This window comes from Anopheles funestus, chromosome 3RL, assembly GCF_943734845.2.
Source record: "Anopheles funestus chromosome 3RL, idAnoFuneDA-416_04, whole genome shotgun sequence".
Taxonomy (NCBI): domain Eukaryota; kingdom Metazoa; phylum Arthropoda; class Insecta; order Diptera; family Culicidae; genus Anopheles; species Anopheles funestus.
In genome coordinates, this window is record NC_064599.1 from 68,691,269 (window position 1) to 68,708,832 (window position 17,564).

Consider the following 17,564-nt stretch of genomic DNA (forward strand, 5'->3'; position numbering starts at 1 on the left):
ACAACAATCACAGTTTCCTCTTATTTCACCTTACTTGTAAGGTGAAAGTGATCCATCTTTTCTTTAATTCACAAACGATAAGATACACACTGGAAAACCTTCAGATAGAATAAGCTGGAAACTTTGCAATGCACATTGCGCATTGCTTTGTGTGTGTGTGGGCATGGAAGAATCGCAGACAAAAACTGTCACCGAAAAGCACGTTCTTACTTCAGGTCATCCGCATGCCGCCCATTAAAATGGATCCCCATCAAAGAAAGCGTCTTAGCTGAAAGCAACCATTTTTGCGTTTGACTAATCGTTTTTTTGTTACGATTCGTTTCGTTTCTGCCCTTGACAGTGCTTGTGTTACAATGTTCTTTTTTTCCTAGGAAAAGTTTATTCCACAAATAAAGTGCGGCAGTAAGAGTGCCGAAGAAGTGTCACTGCGGCACATTACTTCCAATCGAGCGAAGTTAACGAACATCTCCGCCACCATCACCCTTCTGCCAAACAACAATGTTACTTTAGTGTGGTTGTGTGGTTTTGTTTCACGATGGGTAGTCACTGCTCCCGGCGCAAGTTCGTGTACGACTTTGTCGGTTTAATTTCAGCCACTGCCCAATATGTACGTCTGTGTGTAAATGTATACAAGTGTTTGGCGACAGCAGTCGGGCGTTACTTTACAAATTAGGAAATATGTTTTGTACGTGTCTATCGATATTCGATTCCGTTAGCCGTTTTCTAATGTACGACCAGCATTTTTATGTCGCCGTGGAGTGTTGTTGATCGCTCCTATCATGAAGCATTATTAACGTTTACTTTAAGTTTAATTTATTCAACTTTGTTTCCGTAACGGTGCTTAAACAACACAAAGTATTAATTTATGTATTCTATTTGTTTCTACTTTTAGGTAAGTTATCGATTCATACTGGATTGCTGACGTAATGTGAAGGATGTTTGTCACGACCGCTACTTGCTACTTGCAACGTTTAGTTTGGAATAACAAGTTTATTGGATGAATTAAAATAAGTAAAACTTTTTTATATATTTCATTATATCATAAGCAAATTATGGCTTACAATGTTGTTGGAGAAATTGGGATATTTATGTATTTTGAAATAATCATACAAAAATGAAGCTGACCTTTAAAAAAGTTCTTCTGTCAAATAATCGATGTGCTAGAGACTTCGGTTCCAAGCGACAGTTTTAAAATTTTATCTTTTCTCTGTATATTGTGCCAGTTGCTATATGTATTCTAAAAAATTTAACAATACATTTATTTTTAATAAGCAAAGGCACCTAGTCAGTTGCAATTTTCGCCGAAAATCCCACAAAAATCTTCCACGCACCAGGCGTCTCCATCGATGTTTCTTTTTATTTTTCATCTTTTTTTTATCCTCTATTAATTTGTTCCGAAATTTTACTATGAGTTAGTGTAAATTATACGAAACGAAAAAAAAATCAAAACAATCAAAACATTCTCCCGCAATATAATATATTCTCTGCATTGTGTTTCACGCTGAGCAAATGTGAGAAAAAAAGGGAGCACAAAAATCACCCTCCCCCCTTCTTTAAAGCAAGAGCTTTTTAGAGTTTGCTCAAGAAATACAAAAAGCTCGCCATGTTTACTCTCTTTTTCGCCCTTTTTCTTTCGTCCGTGTTGTGCGAACTCTTTTGCTCGCAACTCACAACCGGTGAGAAACAAGTGAATGAACACGCGAGCCGGATGAGTGCTCACCCCCCTTTTTTTGTTGTTGTGTGCCGCAAAACAAAACAAAACCACCCTTTCGTCGTCGCATACGGTACACGTTCGCTTGCGTATAATTGAGCCACCCTGCAGTTTGTTGAGTGAGGCTTGTTCCGACTCGCTCTTTCGCTCTCCCAGTTACGGAATGAATACTTCCCGGGTGTGTACTAGCACAATTCGCGGACACGGGTTTTGTGTGTGCCCGCTGGATGCGGTTACTGGTACGTCAGTTGTTTGCCCCCGCCACGGCACAAGAAAGGCGTCCGCTTTGGTACTCAGCTGATTTATCATATCGCGTTTGAACATATCGCTACAAAAGTTACCGGAAGCGAACGGCGTCCCCCGGGGTGCTAAATAAAACAGACAAAAAAAAAACCGCGGAACTATAACCCTTAATTTTGTGTCACATTTTTGTTGTGGTCCCCACGTGTATGTGTGCCGTGGCTGTTGATTCTAAAATGTTGCCCTTGCTGCATTGCGGTGGTAAACCGAACGAATTATTAGATTTTTCGGGCCTTTGAGAAAGTATATTAAAACCGCGTAGAAAACAGTGTTACGGTTGTGTGTGTGTTTGTGGCGTTTTTTTTTGGTACGAGGCTCTTTGTAACGGTATTTTAGTTTTTTTTATGTATTGAATTTGAGCCGGAAAATTGAAGAAAAAAGTGAAAAACTCTTTATTGATAAATCATTGAGAAAGTTGGTTGTTTGTCCGTGGCTCAAAAGCACACAAGAGCTTGCGTGAAAACAGGTGTGAAAAGTGAGTGTTTGCGTTACGGTTTTACGTTACGTTTTGGTACGAAGTTTCGGAAAGTGAATTAAAATGAAACCATTACGAAAAGTGAATTTACAAGAGAGAAATTAAAATGAAACTAACGATTTGCTGCTTTTCTTTTTGTGACACCCATACGATTATGCTTCCCCTGATAAGTCTCCAGAAGAATATCTACACCTCCAACATAACACGCAACACCCTTTTTAATGGATGGATGAGTCATTTTTACAACGGCACATATATTGCACCGGATCTATTTGGAACCCGGATTTTGGCAGTAATGCGTATGTGTGTTTTTTTTTTGCGCAACAATCACTCACCAGCACACCAACATAAACGATAAATGTGAAGTTAAAAACGGCGAAAGTAAGCCAACCCGGCTGTTGGTAGCGGTGTTTGTGTGTGTCTAGTGAGTACACGCGTGAAAGCTGACTAAATGCGCGAACCCACACAAAAAAAAAAATAGCGCACGCACGTGAAAGTAAGGCTGAAGAGCAGAAACCGTTTGGACACTTACTCTGTAGGGTGGTACAAGTGTCTCATTGTTGAGGAATCGTTTTTTTATGAAGCAAGATGAAATCTTCCTTTACCGAAGACAAAGTAATGGAGGAGTCCTTAAGATTTTACCCCTCCCCCTTTCGTCACTTGAACTTCACCTATTTGCTTTGAGCTTCACTGGAGCGGATAAGTGAATCTTGTAAGTGTTTAAGTGTGGTTAGATTTGAGTTCGGGTCAGACGATTCGTCACTTCGTCTGAGTCATCCAGACGTATATTGGGGAGGGATTGGGGAAAACACAATCAGAAGGCCTGTCACCCGAAACGCACCAATCGTAAACTTGGACGATGGATTCCCCTTTAGATCCCCACACTGTAATGTATTAGAGAGGAGCGAACACCAAACTGCATGACTCATGATTGTGCTCAGTGAATATTAAACTGAAACTCCCTCCACTAGAGAAAGTAGTTTCGCTAAACCCATTCCGTCGGTGGGTTGGATGGATGTTTTTTTTTGCTATTTGCACCCTTTTCGAGTGACCTTAAACATGAGTGTTTTTTTGAAGATGTCATCAAGAAAAGGTTACTGACATTGAAATGGAAGATTTATTAAGCGATTGATGTCATCTGGCTTGTTCAAGCTGGGAATGAAACTCTTGCAAACGTTCTTAGAACATTCGTGACATATTGGCGAGAATGTTTCATTGCACATTGGCATGTAATTAAAACATTGACCTTCGGTCGAACACTTTTTGCGTGCAAAAATAAATTTAGCTGCTTTTCTCTCTCCCTCTGCTCCAGTGACTCATGCAAGTAATTGTGAGGCAAGTGACGAAACTTGCGGTTGCGTTCACCTTTTTTTGTTTGTCAGCCACACGCACTAGCGGAATGGTTTGTGGTCACACAAAAGAACAATTCTGGGTACTACTCTACACCTTGTGTATAATGCTTACCTTTCGGAGGAGAAAAAAGCCCCCCTTTTCTCATGAAAGAAAAATCATCGAGGCTATTCGGTATATGTTGCTAACCATTGTTACTGATTTGCTCCTATAACTGATCATGATACAAAGGAGCACATTTGAAAACCATATGGGAAAATTAAGGGGGCGAAATCTCATCATTATCCAGTTAGTTTAATTTATCACCGGAACGGTATCATCTTCCCTCCGAACCAAACGATCGCATAAGCGGCGCATATTCGGTTTTTATTGTTGTGCATTTTTTGTTGTTGTCAAATAAATTTTCCATCTCATTGTATTGCTTCCTTCCATATTCCAATAATCGAAACACCGGTACGAATAATAATAAAGACATTATCCGTTTGTTTTGTATTCGATGGTATGAGACGAACTTATCTCTCCCATCCACGAGGGTGACCTTTTTGGGGCCATTTTTCTTTATGCAAGGTGTAGTACTGAGTCTGTTTTTTGGGGGACGATGGGGCGAAAAAACATAATCTACCTTTTCTCCAACCTTTCCGTTGTTTTCGTAACGTAAAATTCGTATATTCTTTTTTTACACATTCATAGCTGCACCAGCTCATAGCCCAGAACGAGAAGAGTCACAAAGAAGCTGTCTCTCGTATTCTTCTGCTCCTTTTGCTGTACGGGCGATTAATATTTTTGTGACGTGGAAAACTGTGGAAGAGAAAAATGGACTTAAATCACGTCCAATTAGGCGGTGGAGGAGGAGCGTTTTTTTTTGCTTAAGAGGACTATAATCTTTTTCCGCCAACTGATATAGCACCATTTCACCATCGTAAATGTTCATCTTGTTTGGTCCACACTTTGGGCCAAAAATTCTTTCTGCTGTCTTCTTGCCTTTCCGCCAAAGAACAAGAGAAGATGAGCGGCTCGGAACCTCAACTCTACGTGGTTGAAATTGGGAAGTGTTTTTTTTTCTCTCAGCTTCTTCTTTGTAGTATCACTCGTCCTGCGTTCACCAATGGTGGCAGATGGGTACTTCCTTTTTTTTATTTCGATTCTGAAGGTTCTTCAACCTTTTGTGAATGGGGAATAAAAATTTCTTTTTTATTACTGCACCCCACCGGAACGGAAGTGTATGATCAGTCGTTTGCTTCTGTTTAGTATTTTTCACTGCTCGGCCGAGGTTGTAACGGTGTAGTGGACCCCGTTTGAGATGGAATTATGCGTGTTTTATTTGGGTTTTTTTTTGTTTGACGATGTGTGATGTGGTCGAATGATGTTCGAAACTCTTCCTTATTCGGACAATCATTCGGTGTCAGTTAGTTGCAGACGACTGCTAATGTGCTTGGGAAAAATAAATTAGCAAAACAACCATTTTCTCTATTTATTTGCTGTCATTAATTCTAATGTAGTTAGAATTTCTATCAGAGCCGGTGACTTATTATTTGGAAAAGTTTAAAATGAGCCACATAAAAACTCCGTAACATGGGTTGAATAGCCTAATTGAGTTGCGAATTAAATATTTTAATATTAGTTTGTTGGAACATAAAGAATGTTACAAGCTCGAACTCTACACAACTCGTTCGGACACGTTTCTCCATCGAACAGCTGGCCTTCACCGTCCATATGGTTTTTTGGGTGTTGGGTTGCAAATTTTCCAACCGATAGTTACCACCCCCCACCTTTGCGGCCTTTATGTGTGTTTGTGTACCACGCGGTGCTATTGTTGTGTTGTGTTTTTGAGGAAACCAAGTCACAAATTGTACTCTGTCTGTGCCCGCGTTCCAATTTTGCCGCATGATGTTTTCCCAGGCCTCAAGTAGAGGTGGGGGAAGGGGGAGAGAGAGAGAGAGAATAAAAAAAAGTGCTATACACGCTTTTCTCGCCGGTAGGCATTTTTTTTTTCATTGGAGCATTGGAAAACGAAGAACAAATGCGCAATAGGAGGGCAAAGCAACAAAAAGAAGCGGAAACTAAAAACGATAAAGCTATCCAAGAATCCAAGGTCATTAGTGTGTTTTTTTTTTGGGGGGGCTTTCCATTCGTCCTCACCCCCGACACACACAAAAGAGAAGTTGGGTGTGGGGACGCTATCGTTTCGTTACGTTTGGAAACGATTTTCCACGAGCATAAAACATTAGTTTCGTTTTGCTTTGGCATTTCTTCTTGACTTTTTCGTTATTTTTTTTTGTTATCTTACCCTGTTTGAAAAAGGTTTTTCCAAAGCACAAGCACGATCACAGCGCCATACCATACTTTGAGGGAAACAGTTTTGTATGTGTGTGCGAAGTTCTTGTTTATCTGCAGTGGCAGAAAAAGAAGCAACAGCAAGCACACATACACACAATAGGAACTATAAAGAGAACATGGAAAAATGGTGGAAAAATAGCCACAATTGGAACTTTTCGTGACAAGACTAGCTACTCTAATGGTGTTGGGTTTGAGGCACCAAAGCCCAAGAGCTTTGTTGGGGGTTTTTGCTTAAAGCTCCATCAAACTATACCGTCTCGAGAACGTTCTTCACCGTTCAGCGTTGTCTGTCCTGTTCGGCTCTGTAGTCTGTGTGCTCCTTGTGCCACCCATCGGCACCGCCGAAAACTCCCCGAAAGTGTACACGTGCCGGAACGGATGAAGGATAATTGATCCTGTTGATTGGTGCTGTCAGCTGCACATGTTTGTGTCACTGCTTCCGAGACCCGATTGAGATAGCAGCGTAATGTCACCGGAGAAAACTGGACACACTGCCGGTTGCTGTCTGCTGTGGAGCTAATGAGCCGTGCTAATCTATTTGGAGAAACGAAATTTGCCGCTTCATTGACCATAATTTCGATTCTTCACGTAATGGAGCGCAAATTTGTAGTAAAATCATTGACGGATTATTTTACAACCAAGCAATATTTTACCAATAAAGCAATATTTGACAGTCACGATAACTTGCACGGATAGGTGGTACCTTCCGTGTTTTTGCGTATTGCGATAAGGTTCCCAAAGATAAGTCTTTACAACTTTGATACCTTAGCTCACGGGGTTAGTGCGGAAGCTGAAACCGATTTTCAAGCAACTCATATTTCGTACATGACGTTACAATAACTAACACTGATTTATGACTTCGGCTAGCTGTTGGCCGATTACTGAGGAGTTAGACATTAGAACTAGAGGAAAACAATCCCTTTTCCCGTTCGTACATCGTTGTTAGATAATAGTGGACCAGAGTAAGAGCAATAACAGTTGAAAACTCCACTATCCCGCTTAGAACTCGACCTGACCTTGTGCTTGTTTTCGATTGCGGGACGAAACCACTATCGGATATTCCCGCTTATTTCTTCCTTCCTACCAATAACCCGCTGCGGCTGAAGCTGACGAAGGATATGAATTATTGAAGTCTCCTTTCATATGCCTTGTGAAACTGGGCACGTGGGAATTTAGTGAAATATTCGCCAACCACACTGTGCCGTACATTATACTGAGGGCTAACTCTCGCTGGATCCTAGATTTGCACAAGGTCGACCAGTTGGCTACCGTCCAGCGGGCATCCTTTCGCATGGTGCGAAAGATGGCGTGGGAACGGATCGTTAGCCTCAATGTCTGATGTCCCCATGTGGTGCACGTGCACCGGGAATAATGAAATGAAGATTTGCTATTTTTTCGCTCTGGAAATGTAATAGCTGACCAACAGCTGCATGAGGTTCTTGGAATTTGTATGTACACAACATAATAAATATCCTACTGGTTACATTACATTTACTGATCAAATAATTGAGTAAGATGTTGCTCAACATTTTATGCAAACAATACCTAATTTTACAGTTTGCTATATTGGTAGTGGCGATTAGAGATAGTGGCTTAAGTTTGTTGCCCAAAAACCCTCTATTTGTTTATTTAATTCTACTGAACAGACGACATTGTTGCCCACTGTTTGTGCCCAGCTCCACTAAACGTAACGCACCCTTTTCTGTTTGCAATGTGAATCACACACATGTGGTGTAGTGGCTTATCTCACGGCTTAAGCAAACAAATAAGTCGCGAAAGAAGCGAAATAAAGGAGGTGTGGTAGTGGTTTTACGACGTCGCAGAAAATGTCATCGGCTTTTTTTGGTGGATCGCGCCAATATAATGCCTTCCACTTTATCCCTGATAAAGTGTCGCTCTCCTCCCCTTCCAACCTCTCTGTCTCTGTAATCTATTTCGTATCGATTTGTGTGGTGCAATCTGATGGAAGAAAAAAATAACGTTCCCCTTTCATACGATCCCGAAAAGATAAGCAGTTTTGCAGCCTAGGGGATTTTTTTTTATTTGCGATTTTAACTCTTCTTTAGTCTACCGGGCTGAAACGGTTGATAGTGTGTGATAGTCACCTGATCGGTGAAGCTCTTCGGCTTCGAAGTTCGAACGAATCCCGGAACGTTTCAAACACTTACAACAACACTAGCGTGCCCGCCAAAACAACAACCGCCTTTAGGTTGTGGTCGTCCCCCACTGTGTTTTGGGCGCAACACCCAACAGTGCGTCATATGCTGATGCCTGTTGCCGCTTGCCGTCGTGTTGCGGGATACACCGCGAAGTGTTCGATGCTTATCGCAACGTGACAGGGCAACATTCGCGACATCGCAAACACAGCTGCGATGGGGTCTTGCGCTCAACCAACCTTATCAGTTGACGATTTGATACCGTGAGCGAAGGAAGTGGCGAGCAGATTGTCCCCCAACAGAACACCTTTTTTTTTGGGGGAAGAAAAAAGATTTTAAAATAGTTTTTTCGTATTTTTGGTGTATGTTTTTAATATATTCTGGTGTGCTCAGTTTGTCCGGTGAGACCTCAAATTTACCGGGAAGCAGAATCTGTGTATGTGGTGTGAAAAGTGGAACCAGCCCGATATTAATGTGCACGGGCGACAATGTTTGTGCACGGTTTCTGTTTGTTCCGGCAGTAATACAAATATGATCCATCCGATGAGGAACCAGCGCCCGTTCCATTTCTTCCGCTGCGAGTACACGCTACGTCATCGGATGTCATCAGCATTCAAGTCGTCCAGACGACGCAAGTACATTCAACGATAATATCGTACCCCGTGCCCTGTGTAGTGTGAGAAGCGAGAAACAAATAGTGTAACGCAAAAGTTTTCGGGAAGGAAGTATTGGGTATTGGATCCATCGTCAACTCCATCAGTCAGGTGTGACTTCTGTGATACATTGCGTGGCGTTGTGATACAATCGTTAAACGGTCTCCTGTCTAAATGCTGTAACTCATCGTAGTGCAATTCCAACACTTCGTCTACAGTTCTAGTCCCAAAGAACGGTTTAAGAAAACAAAAAAAATAGTAAACGCCCCCGGAAGGAACTGATACCGTTCCTGCCGTGCGGTAAAACTCAACCAAAGTGCCAATGAAAAGTGTGTATGAGCGTTCATCACCTTCCAAGCTGGGCCTGATCGAGTGTATACTGTACCTGCGGAAGCCTATGTGGCAGGTGGGGATCGTACCGGCAAAGCTGACTGACGCACTCGGATCGCTCGTGCGCTATGCTCAGGAATCTCTCAACATCTTCTTCTGTCCGACGTAAGTCTGTCTTGGGCGACATTTCATTCAGACAGAGTTTGTGATCGTTTACTCTGCTGTTTTTTTCTTTCTCTGTTGCCTCTGTATAATTGATCAACTGATCAGGGAACTAGAACGTTCCCTTTTTGGTGCAGTTCCAAATTTTGAAATGTTCGTTTCATTAAAAATTACCCAATTGAATACACGGTGCTATAGAAATGAGGATACCTTAATTGTGGACCATGGGACAAATATGCAATGGTAGAAAGACACGTTACCTTTCGAATATCTTTCTCAGTAAAAAAAAAGAACATGCAGCAGATTGTGGCAGATGGAAAGCAGAATGTTTGATGCCAACTCTGAGCCATAATTTCCATGTCCTGGTCATCGTGTTTGTTTATTTAGTTACCCAAAGTCGTTTGTGGTGTCTCCCCCGGGGTAATAATGAACCATATGCTAAGAAACTGGTCATAAAATAGAGAGCCGGTCGAGTGAATGCGGAATATTAAAACGGTTAGCAACAGTTGAGCTGCCGTAAGATGTAGTTTTGACATTTAAAGTAACGTAGGTCAATGGAAAAGGAAGCTCTTTGCCACAAATCGTAAACCTTGAACTAGGGGTATCCAACTAGGAACTCCTAGAGTAATAAGATTTACCCTTTTCAAAGTTCTTCCACAACTTATTGCTAACGTATTGGAGCCGTTTCCCAGCAGTTCACTACATCCTTCTCAAGAAGCTAACGACTTGTGGCAAATGTGCTCACGTGTACTCAGCGGTTTAACTACGCAAACAATCCACACACCCCCACGGTTGTTGTTTACAAATGTAACACCAGACCATTATTCGCAAACCGTACGCGCATCCTTCATTCGGGCGGGAATGAAATGGACATGCCCACGACGCACTTCCTCAATCAATTGGGAAGAGTTGCTATTTTTCACCACCGCAATCAACCACAGCTCATCAACATCATCAAAACAATCATCAACCAAGTGGGTAAAGGATGGAACAACACGAATCGAGTTCCAGGGAGTCGGGGAGGACCTTGGGCAAGAAGCTGCGTCACAATTTTCGCGCGCCGTACTCTAGCGTTGTTTACGCGCGTATGTCGGGTGACTTGCCATGATCGTACGATCATCAGCGGTGTGTAGCAAAAAAAAACGTCACCACCGGACTCATTTAGACTCAATTGACCTCTGGAGGAGGCCGCCCGTTTCTTTAGTGCTTTCATTTCCTCCGTTCCTCATAATCGTGATGATACGCGTGAGTAAATACGCAAGACTACGGAACCTGCGCGGAACCCCCCGTGATACGTCGGCGATAAAGCAACGGCACATATGCGCGCGGTGTAGCAGCAGCCATTATTACGTGCCCGTTATAATTTGGCGTGTTTGTACGATGGTGTGTTATGCCAACCGGCCCTCCTAACACTATAACACGCGTTGATGAATGATGTGATTAAAGCAAGAGAGATAGCGAGATTGAGGAGCGAGGTATTGTGGCCACCCACGCAAACACTTTTGGTGTACTTCCTCCCTTTGGTATGCTGAGTGAGTGGGGAGATAGATTGATAGTACACCATATCAGATATGAGACGAAATAAGAGGTGTTGTTCGTATTTTATGAGTGATATCCATGTTTGATGATCATCACACATTGCAGCAAAGTACGGTTGATACTGTTTTTTTTTTCATATCGCATATTTCCGGTCAACGTGTTACACTGTACGTTGGTGTAACTAATTGCAAGGAAAATAAGTTAAATGGCCGTCCATTATGGTGATGTAGAGAAGTGTCCCTTAGTTTTTAGGGTAGAAGAGACAAATTGAGTTTTTGAGTGAAAACATACATTGATCTCTACATCATCATGCTCGTTTGACACGTGATGGATCAAGAATTGTATTTGAGGACATCTATCATTGAAGTGCCTGGCGTTGCCCCCATAACTTTTTTTTTCATATCTCCTATCTTTAAGTGTCCGCGTGATTTCTAGCCCACCCCCTTTCCTGGGGGGGTAGTGTTCTCAATTGAAACTTTATCAGTAAATTTGACCGTACACACAAACCTAAATGATTCTCGTTGTTTATCAAACCGGGAAGAGTCTCGTGATAATGTTTCCCGTTCCCGGCAAACTCCTTTGTCGTCTCTCGTGTTGACCTTTCTTTTTGTTGAGAAACGATAAAATCGCAAAACATGTGGCTAAATCAAAACCCTGCACCGTTTATGATTATTTTCATAGTGCGCAAAACGAATCGGAAGTTAAAATGTGGTGTGAATTAAAATCCCAACCCCCCAACCTGTGCTCCTTTTCTTTCTTCCCGAAAGCCCCGCAACACCCTTCGATTCGGTTGGTTGCCTGTGATGACCCAAATATCTGTTGGGTCGGAAAACATCTGGTTCTCGCCAACACGTAAAGAGAAAAAAAACGTAAAGAAAAGTCAAATCTTAGATCAAAGAACTTTACTTGACGTATGGCGTATTTTCGGGAAGGGAGAAAAAGCGGCAGTTTTCGAGATTTCTTTATGGCGAACGGCAAAGATAAGGGGCAGTAATAAAAAAAAAAAAGTGGAACATTTACAGTTCATTAACTTCCATTCGCTTCCGCAGTAGAGAACGCCTTAACAGTGCTAACCGATCCGAAGATCATCGCGAAGACGCTAATTTACGATCGCTTAGACGTAACCATCGCCCACCCTTTGCGATTCATTAGCTAAACCCTCCGAAAATCTTCGCTTGTTCATTTAGAAGAAAAAGGCGTTTCGAAACGAAATGCTATCGAAATCATATTCACTTCCCTAGCGTTACTTTCAATTTCTCAAACATCCGCGAACGAGATCGTGAGCACACGTGTGTTGCGTAGTCTCCCGCATCCAAGAACTTCATAATTAAGCAATGTAGTTTTGTTTTTGAATTAATGTCCATCTTAATGGGAGAACATCCTCTGTTGCAACGGATAAATGGACTGATCGTTTGGATTTTTTTCATTTACTTTGTAAATTGATTAATTTACGATACTGCAGTTTGAAGTGAGTTGATGGATGTTGTTGTACATCTTTCTCTCTCTCTCTCTTTCACTGTGACATTTTAAATCAAAACAATCGCTGTCAACATTGACAGATGTCACCGTTACTAATAATAACTAATAATAATCCTACTAGCACGCGTTTCAACTTTTGTTTATGTGTGTTTTCTTCGTTTTGCATTACAGAAAAGCCCGACGCAAGGAACGAGACGGAGATTCGAATCAGGGCGACACAAAGCTTTACCTCGAGGAAGGTTTATTAGAGCGGAAGCTACCCGATGCGGACCTGCGGTTATTAGTGGATCTACCTGCCGGTCTCGACTACAACGAATGGCTTGCATCGCACAGTAAGTAACAATAGTGCAGTTATCGAACAGAGGAGTCAAATCATTAAAAATATTTGCATTTCGATGTGCCACTTCAGAAGACTGACATTTTTCAGAATTTGGTTGCAAAATGGCATCACAGTATTTAATATGCAGAAACACGTTTTGCGTGTTATGTCTACACAACTTTACACAGTCTATCTAAATTCGTATTCGCCCATCAAAACATCGTCCATAACCGATGACATCCAACACCTTTTTAGTAGTTGAAAATCCGAAGCCTTCAACCTATTTAACCCCTTCAGCTTATTCAAAAACGCGCCATTGTCGTTAAATATTACGATACGGATATTGCCTAACTAGAACTATTAAAAAAACATGTCTAACGATAGGGGATCACCATTCATCATATACTACCCACGTCAGGATCGGTTTTAACAATCACCAGACATGGTGTCGCCCACCATGTATTGCCCACAGGGATGATTTGGATGACACTGGTCGAAAAAAAATCCCGCGTTTTTTTTTAAACCTCACCATCTCTTCTTCGTCCAAACTTCGTCGTACATGATTGGACAATGATGCTCAAAGTTGACAGTAGTGTCATCGTTTCCCTTTTGCACTTTTCGATTAGAACCCGGGGTTTTTTTTCGTATTTCTATCTCGCTTTGTGACGCTGTGCTTCGAAAAGTGTGACGAAGAACCGTCCGAGATAATGTGATTCATCATTGGATGTGTAACTCATCATCTCATACGTCTAGTCGGACGATAGATACTGTCAAAAATGGGATTTTTGGTATCTGTGTTGCCCTCATTTCTTGCCCATTTTCGCTTGATGGAATTCACATAATAGAATCATCTAGAAATGGCACGGGGATCGTAGCAGCAGGAGTAACGAATCGTACTTAAAATTATGAGCCCATCTTCTCCTTTAGAAGACTTATTTTATGCCAATCTAATCACCAAACGAAAGCAACCGATAAAGAATTCGCGATAAGTCTGTAACAGCTGGAATAATAGCTTATAATCTTCTGGTGTGGTTCACACTGTCTCCGGGGGCTCGATTGTCATCCATCACAAGTGGGTGTTTTTTTTGCGTGCTTGCTTGATCCGTCCCTTACTCTCTATCTCCGCAGTCTTACTGTTCATTGTGTTCAACATGTTTGACCAGACGAGTGAACAAAAAGTATCCCCATTTTTGTGTGTGCAAACTTTGCCACTTGGTCGCAAAACTGTAGATTCATCTACCAAGACAGCTGATTCCAAATGTCAAGTGTCTGCGATGGTGCTGTCTGGTGGTTAGACAATGTCTGGCTCCATCGCTGGTGAAGGATATCGTTCTCCAATTTAGACAGCTTGAGAAACAAACAAAAAAACATTACCCAAAAGCCCGTAGTCGATAGAGTTTCGATGTCAATCCAAACTTTTTATCCCACAAAAACAGAAAACCAGAAAATATGCAGAAAAACATACAAAAAAAAAACGCACCAATAAAAACATTATCAAACCACCACCAATGGACCAACGGGTCCATTTTGAGACTTGATCTGTCTTAGGTTGGTTGAAGTTGTTTTTGTCGCTCATGTCCATTTCATTTCGAACTCGTTTCTTATATGATAAATGATGGCGAAGGTCATCGTTTCGGTTATCGTTTTTTTTTGCATTTTTGCTATGCAAATTGTGTTGAAAATGAACACTCAACTATGATAGAGTAGAATCAGACTTTTTTATCACATTTTATTACCCCCACACAAGGGATCTGCTTTGTGAAACTACATTCTATTTTAATTGTTTTTTAAAAGCAACCTGGATACTAATCGAAATCCATTTCCATTTCCTGTTTTGTTCTTTCTTGTTTTAGCACTTGCGCTGTTCGAGCACGTCAACCTCGTGTACGGTACCATCAGTGAATTCTGCACTACATCCGGCTGTCCAGATATGACCGGCCCAGGAACTAGGTGAGTGTGGGAGAGAAAGAGCGTGGATCAAACCTCAGTGCAAGCAGACATAAGCAAACGGTTTTTTTTTCGTTCACATCTACTTTACATATCTCAAGCGCAATAAAGTCGTAACGATCGTTGCACGCACTGTTAATGGTTTTTTTCTTCCCTACGCGCGGAACACTAACTTCCCTGAACTGGCTGTATGACAAGACACACGCGCTTCTTTTTCGTGTGAGTTTGTAATGGTTAGCATGAGGTGAAAAGCCTTGAGCAACTTTCTTCGACAGTGCGTAGAATGGCGTCCCATTCGGTCACGTTTTGATTCCGTCTGACAGATTCCGGGTCTTTACATAGCCTCATTAAAAAGGCACAGCACGATCGAACCTAAAATCAACGACCTCTTTGCGCCTCCTGTTAGAACTTCTACTGGTGGTAAATGTTGTCTCGTCCATCAATTCAGGTCGATCCAATCACGATGATCAATAATAGTGTGTCGCCTGTAAATAGGGTTTCGATCCGGGTGTACTAAATCGATCCAGCCAGTAGTGTGATGTTTTCCTACGGAAAGACCTCGATTGTAGATTTATTTGTACAGCGTGCATACGCGCTCCGGAACAGGATGTGTTCTGAAACAATAAATCACGATTCTCGTACGTTTAACTTTCTTCGTGCATCGCTGTCAAAAAAAACAGTGACGATCGAAGTTAACAAATAAACAGTGACATAAAACGCACGTCGGAAAACGTTTTTGCGATAAATTATTTGACGACTATAATGAAAATAAATTAAATTCCAGCAGTATGACGAAGTTTAAAGCAACCTAATCTATAGCATTATTCAGAAGAAGAAAGCTCATCGAAATGTTTGATCGAGTATCGTGCACACGCAAGAGGGAAACAACGGGTCGGAATATGTCTCTTCAGTTTTATTGCTAGGGCAGTTTTATGTCTTCTCACGTGCTTATCATAATTTCGTATGCACAAAGTATCGGCATTTGAAATAAGAAAGAGTTTGACCCCTTTTAAACCGCACCCTTTGCCTGATCAAAGGTTTTCTAGCATTTATGGCACATTGTTCCACAAGACAGTTTTTGACCCGCCACACGATACATCGCGCATGATAAAGCAAACAGGAACTTACCTTCGTCAAGCGTTTGTTCTTTGATCGTCCGACCCGGGACGAGAACTCTTCTCATTTGTTTTCCCCATCCGAAAAATTCCGACCTCCCATGAAGGTGATGTGCGCGCTGTGCTTTTGTGTGTGTGTGTTGTGAAAGAGGAAGATGATCGTGCGCAAGGTACTTGCTAGATTCGAGAACGATCTCCATGACGGAGCACATTCCAGTGTTCAATACCAATAGTGTACGCTTATTACCTCATCATACTTTAGGTTCTTTTGTGCTGAGAATGTAACTCTTGTTCTTTTTCGAAGTTTTTCATCTTTAAAACGCAAGATGCTATTTTTTGGCTTTTCTTTTTTGAATTTTCCATAATGATTCATCGCCATCGATCGGTTTAAAAGTAGATCGTGTATTAGCTAAAAGTGAATTTGAGTGTCAAAAAGGACGTTAGACGTAGTGTTGGATCAAGAGCGAAAGAGGTACCTCAATCTCTCCGCTCATCTTATTGTGCGCGCTACCGCACAGCCCACCGGAAAAAGAGGTAGCTCCGTACGGAGCGCTACACACAGGAGCGATTATGCGATGCGCTCCCATTTGAAAATTTCCTAAGGCTATATAGCCTTACGTTTTTTTTGGGAAATTTAGCAAAAAAATTTAAATTGATTTATTTTAATGCGAATCGATTGAAATAAGTTTCTTTTCACTCAAATAATGCTTTAAAGGAAGAAAAGAGTAAAAAATAACAAAAAAAACTCAACTCGAAAATTTCATAAGGCTTACCCCTTGCCATTTTTCTGGGAAATTTAGCAAAATTTTAAAAATTGTTTTATTTTAATGCGAATCGATTGAAATGAGTTTCTTTTCACTCAAATAGTGCTTTAAATAAAAAAAAGAATAAAAAACAAAAAATTAATAAATAAATTAAAATCATTTGAAAATTTTCTAAGGCTATAGCTAGTGGGTCGAGAGCGAAAGAGGTATTTCAATCGCTCCGCTCATCTTATTGTGCGCGCTCCCGCACAGCCCACGGGAAAAAGAGGTAGCTGTATCGCAGGAATCGCTCCTGCGTGCAACGCTCCTTGTGGTGCGAAGCTTCGCTCCTGGGAGCGCATCGCACAATCGCTCCTGTGTGCAGCGCTCCGTGTGGAGCTACCTCAAGCGCACCGCACACTTTAGAGGGCGAGAGCGGTGCACTCCGCTCTTGCAAAAGAGCTACTTGACCCAACACTAGTTAGACGTTTACCATGTCACACCGATCGATGACAGCTGTCATCTTTGACACTTGAAATCTTATCAACTGCTGTCAATATAACAGCATTCAAATTAATAAGTATATTTTCTTCTATTTTTTATTCTAAAGGATGTACCTCTGGTTCGACGAAAAGGGCAAGAAGACGCGGGTGGCGGCCCCACAGTACATCGACTATGTGATGACGTTTACACAGAAGACGGTCAGCGACGAGTCGATCTTTCCCACCAAATATGCCAATGAGTTCCCTAGTTCGTTCGAGAGCATCGCTAGAAAAATCGTACGATTGCTGTTTCATGTGATTGCGCACCTGTACGCGGCCCATTTCCGCGAGGTTGCCCTGCTCGGGCTGCACGCGCATCTTAACCTCACCTTCGCGCATCTGACCGCGTTCCATAGGTAAGGACAATCCGGATCAAACCACCACGGAGATGTGCTTTCATGCATAC

At 41.8% G+C, this 17,564-nt stretch overlaps 1 protein-coding gene across 16 annotated transcripts in view; it reads left to right on the forward strand.

The window, feature by feature from the left end:
• The window catches only part of LOC125769025 (MOB kinase activator-like 2), a 102,969-nt gene that overhangs the window by 79,573 nt on the left and 5,832 nt on the right, over window positions 1-17,564 (forward strand). For 14 of the 16 annotated variants that reach the window (XM_049437422.1, XM_049437417.1, XM_049437416.1 and 11 more), the window contains 3 exons: window positions 12,664-12,824; window positions 14,665-14,761; window positions 17,227-17,514. In XM_049437422.1, coding sequence (XP_049293379.1) covers window positions 12,664-12,824; window positions 14,665-14,761; window positions 17,227-17,514 — 546 coding nt within the window. Of the gene's footprint in view, window positions 1-1,045; window positions 9,478-12,663; window positions 12,825-14,664; window positions 14,762-17,226; window positions 17,515-17,564 lie in introns of those variants that run through there. The other 2 variants (XM_049437415.1, XM_049437414.1) reach the window with 2 other exon arrangements.